This window comes from Mus pahari, chromosome 1 (genome assembly GCF_900095145.1).
Source record: "Mus pahari chromosome 1, PAHARI_EIJ_v1.1, whole genome shotgun sequence".
In the NCBI taxonomy this organism is placed as follows: domain Eukaryota; kingdom Metazoa; phylum Chordata; class Mammalia; order Rodentia; family Muridae; genus Mus; species Mus pahari.
The window spans coordinates 47358423-47363248 of record NC_034590.1 but is presented as its reverse complement, the minus strand read 5'-3'; the positions used below and the strand labels follow the sequence as shown (position 1 = coordinate 47363248).

The window sequence follows — 4826 nt, the reverse complement described above, 5'->3', positions numbered from 1 at the left end:
GCCTTTAATCCCAGCACTTGGGAGGCAGAGGCAGGTGGATTTCTGAGTTCGAGGCCAGCCTGGTCTACAGAGTGAGTTCCAGGACAGCCAGAGATACACAGAGAAACCCTGTCTCGAAAAACAAACAAACAAACAAAAAAACCCAACAACTAACAACAACAAAAAAGATAAAAGATTTCATATTTATTTAATTACAGAATTCTTTCTTCCAGATTAATCTGGTAAGAATAAGCATTATCCTTTACTAATATTCACTATATGACAGTAATAGCTATACTATCAAAAATACATTGAAAAGAAGTATTCTGAAGTTGGGAAAATTAAATCTTACACTGCCCATCATCTACACTGAGGTTACGGAGTTGGAGTCAGAATGCACATCTGCCTGGTGTCATTTGGGTTACCTTTTCTCTAACACAGTGTTTCCTATTTTTTTTTTAAACCAGTAACAATGCTAAATCAGATACTTCTCAAAAGAGAACAAACACCGAGTTATGGAATGCCCAGGTCTCTGTCTTACCTCCGCTGGTTCATTTCTGCATCACTGGCTGCGTTCTTCCCAGGTCCCCAGCTGTGCCTCCGGAAAGGAGAAAGAGAACGCATGGAGCTCCTCAGAAAAGAGCAGTTTGCAGGCACTTCAGTGATGCTGTCCATCTCCTCCTCTTCCATTTCACCAGAGGCAGCAGGCTCACTCTCACTCTCTCGACTCTCAGGTCCCATTCCATGGCTGAAAAAGCCATTGGCACTTTGATGATTTCTGGACTTGTTTAACTTTGAAGTCTGAGGAAGGGACACATCACTGCCATGAGAAGAATGTCGATCCAGGGAAGCTGTGTCATCTGTGGAAGAACTGGATCCTGTTGTATCACAGAGTAACTGCTCTTCTTCAGGCTGTAACACACACACACAGACACACACAGCACACAGGGTTGAAACCAACAAGCCAAGCAGATATTCAGTTCTGTCAGACCCAGGCAATGCCTCACAGTTGATTGGATACAAGCAAGAGTAATAATCCACTTCAAGCTGATTGTTTTTTGTATTACAATTCTTAACAGTAGCAAATTTATAGTTATGGAGTAGCAATGAAAGTAATTTTATGGCTGGGGGCCACCACAACATAAGAACTGTATTGAAGGGTCACGGCATTAGGAAGGATGAGAACCACTGCAACAGAGGAATGTTCTAGATCTCTGTCATTTTACTAAAGGCACTAGACTATATAGTAGGCATACTAAGTTTTGTTTTTAATGGGGAAAAACAATTCTTAGTTTAGTTCTTTCAATCTACCATCAACTGAAATGACGAAAACCATTGAGTCTCTAGGGTTTCTGCTTTATGAACCTCCAAGTTCTTATACCAGGCTTCTAAAGGAAACTGAAACTAGCCTGCCTATAGAGCTGCCTTAAGGTAGAGAATGTACCACTCCAAAGCCAAGTAAGACTGTCCTTTACTCGTGAAAACTGCCTAATAGTTTCCATGCCACCAGAAGTCTGCCATAGGCACATGAAGAAAGAACACTCTGCTTCCGAGTTTACTGAGAATGCGCTGTGTGTTCCAAAGTCAAATTACATAAAATAATGCAGAAAATACCCTTTTTAATAAGGTGACAATGCTCCTTCCCTGGCTAACCTTTAGTACCTAATTATGTAAATCTTGTTTTAGTAGCTTACTAATCTTGTTTTAGTTACTTACTGAGAAACACTAAATGCCACGATATGATGAGTGAGGGAAAGAATAGCTCATTTCATATTACATTCTGGCTTCACATTAGACAAAGGACAGGGAAATAGGTAAAGGCATGCAGATTTTTTTCCCTTTCCACAATACATTCCTTTTTAAGACATTTGGTGATATTAAGGAGATTCTTTAAAACAGGCTCTCACTATATATCCCTGGAACTCACCATAGAACAGACTGGCCTTAACCTCACAAAGCTGAAACTCAGCAGAGTGCCTGAGTAATGGGATTAAAGGTGGCACTGAGTCCAAACTTTGGTGCAGTGCTTTAATATGACTAATCAAAGGAGAAGTAACTCCTGTAAATTGTTCTTTAACCTCCACAAGTATACCATGGCACATGGCACCCCCCCTTCCCATGCAAGCACACAATAATTGAATAAATAAAATGTAATGAAAAGGTGAAGACATATGTCATTTTTTTTTTTTAAAGAGAAAGGTCAAAACTCACAAGAACTAATGAGTTCTTTTATAGCTTTGAAATGGAGAATAGCTCTGAACTTGGAGTCTTTTTTAAAAGGCATACAACACTTCTAGCCCAAAGCATACTACCACCTATTATAAAAGGCACCTTTCTACCTTTTGGGCTTTAGCTTACCTTCACTCTGAAAAATGCAATTTCCTAGACTGCTTTGTAAATACAGTGTAAGATGAATGGAGAGAAAAAACACTGACAGGTCAGAAAACGTAGGTCTCAGATCATAGAAGAGCCCTGCCATGCTACAGTTAACAGCAGAATTCAGACTTGAATCCATGCTACTTTGATAGAAACAGTTCTACTGTGTTATTTCAGTTGTCTTTTAAAAAACCTAATGAGAGCAAGATCTTGATGTTAGTATCGAAGAGTCCCTTTACTGGTTTAAGAGGCAAAATAAAACTACTTCATTATGCAAATTCTAGTGTGCTAGATGTATTATTTTAAAATAAAATTATTAGTGGAACATAATGGTACACACCCTGTAATCCTAGCCCGTGGAGGGTAAAGCAGGGTGATCAGGAATTTCAGGATAGCCTGGGTTAAAACACTAGGGAGGAGCAACAGTTCTGAGTTAAATTCTATTTATCACATTCTTTTCAAGACAGCAGTTCCTAGTATGGAAATGACACCTGGTCAGAAAAACAGGTACTTTTTTATTTGGTACCTAGTCTAAAAAGGATATTTCTTAAAAGAAATAAAATAGTTCCACCTACCAACTTTCTCTCTCTCTCTCTCTCTCTCTCTCTCTCTCTCTCTCTCTCTCTCTCTCTCTGTGTGTGTGTGTGTGTGTGTGTATGTTGCATGCACATCTGGGAACTGGATTTTGGGCCTTACAAGCGCCAGGCCTGCACTCTACCCTGGAACTATATTCCCAGCCTCAAATCTAAAGCTCTTTAAACAAGTCAATAGTCAAACTTTTAACACAAGTATGTATGTATGTATGTATGTATGTATGTATGTATGTATGTAATCTATCTATCTATCTATCTATCTATCTATCTATCTATCTATCTATCTATCTAACACAGGTATCAATATTAAAACAAAATGAGAACACCATCTGGCCTGTTCATATATACACCCTCATCTCTCTAAACATTATTTTATTTTATGTATGTGTGTGCCTTACTTGCATGTATGTTTGTATACAACATGCATGCCTGGTGCCCATAGGAGCCAGAAAAGGGTAACAGAACCCTTGGGACTGGAGTTAAAGATGGTTGTGAGCAAACATGCGGGTGCTAGGAACTGAACCCAGGTCTTCTGGAAGAGCAGTTAATGTTCCTAACCATAGAGCCGTCTAACTCCCACACACATTTCTTAAAAAGGGCAAAAACAGCCAGGGCGTGGTGGCGCATGCCTTTAATCCCAGCACTCGGGAGGCAGAGGCAGGCGGATTTCTGGGTTCGAGGCCAGCCTGATCTACAAAGTGAGTTCCAGGACAGCCAGGGCTACACAGAGAAACCCTGTCTCAAAAAACAAAACAAAACAAAACAAAACAAAACCAAAAAAAAAAAAAGGGGGGGCAAAAACTTGTTTACTTATTCTAACTTTGCTCTCACTGAGACATGACCTCTAACATTTTAGAGGTTAAAAAACAAAACAAAACAAAACAGGTTAACTCAAGACTAATTTTGCTAGTCAGCTGGCAGAGCTAGGTGTTCCCACCTCCCTTTTTAAGCTCTTTAGATGACTCTAAAGAGAGCTAGGATTGAATCTGCTGAAATAAATAAAGCTGTTGTTAAAGTTAGAAATACAATACCGAGAGATGTCTTAATCTTGAAAATAAAAGCCCCAAATTACAAATCTTTAAAGCGAAACATCAATACAGGGAACAGAACACTGGAAGGACACACAAAGCAGTAAGCTGAATAACAATCTATCAAATTATACTTCATTGAATTAGAAATCTTAGCTAACCAAGACATTTTTACATAAATGAATAGGCAAATGGTATAAGAGAAGGTGTTTGCAAACCATGAATCTAATAAAGGAACAGTATCTAGGATATATATCATCCACTCCTCGGTAACAACAAATAACCCAATTATTTTAATGGGCAAAGATATGAACAGATGCTCTATACAGGAAGACACGAGTTGCCAATGGACATGTGAAAATCTGTTTAATATCACTAGTTGTCAGGAAATACAAATCAAAACCATAATGAGATAATACTGCATGGATACCAGAAACAGTAACAGTGAAAACAATTGTTACTAAGGATGTAGAGTAATTGAGATTCTCATACATCACTAGTGAGAACACCAGAGAGATGGCCAGTTTGTGAGACAGCTTGTCTCTTGGATGACTAAGAATTCTAAACCTCACTCCCAGGGTTGTAAAGGAGAAACAATATTCTTCAGATTTATATGCCATTTATGTGACATTATATATGCCATTTATATGACAATCTCAATCAGAGAAAACATCTTTGATGGGGAATATTTTGTGCTCCTTCTGAAGGGTTGAATGGTCATTGAGATTTGCATTGAGACTTCCCATGGTTATACTTATATAGTCTATGTGTTCATGCAGCTCCAGGTTACAAAGGTAGTGGATGTGTTTATCAAAAGCAACCAAGCTGGGCTGGTGAGATGGCTCAGTGG

At 38.8% G+C, this 4826-nt stretch overlaps 1 protein-coding gene across 8 annotated transcripts in view; it reads right to left on the bottom strand.

Moving 5' to 3' along the window:
- The window catches only part of Akap13 (A-kinase anchoring protein 13), a 289605-nt gene that overhangs the window by 76977 nt on the left and 207802 nt on the right, over nt 1–4826 (bottom strand). For all 8 annotated transcript variants that reach the window (XM_029539287.1, XM_029539292.1, XM_029539294.1 and 5 more), the window contains one exon: nt 521–891. In XM_029539287.1, the coding sequence (XP_029395147.1) occupies nt 521–891 (371 nt within the window). The remainder of the gene's footprint in view (nt 1–520; nt 892–4826) is intronic.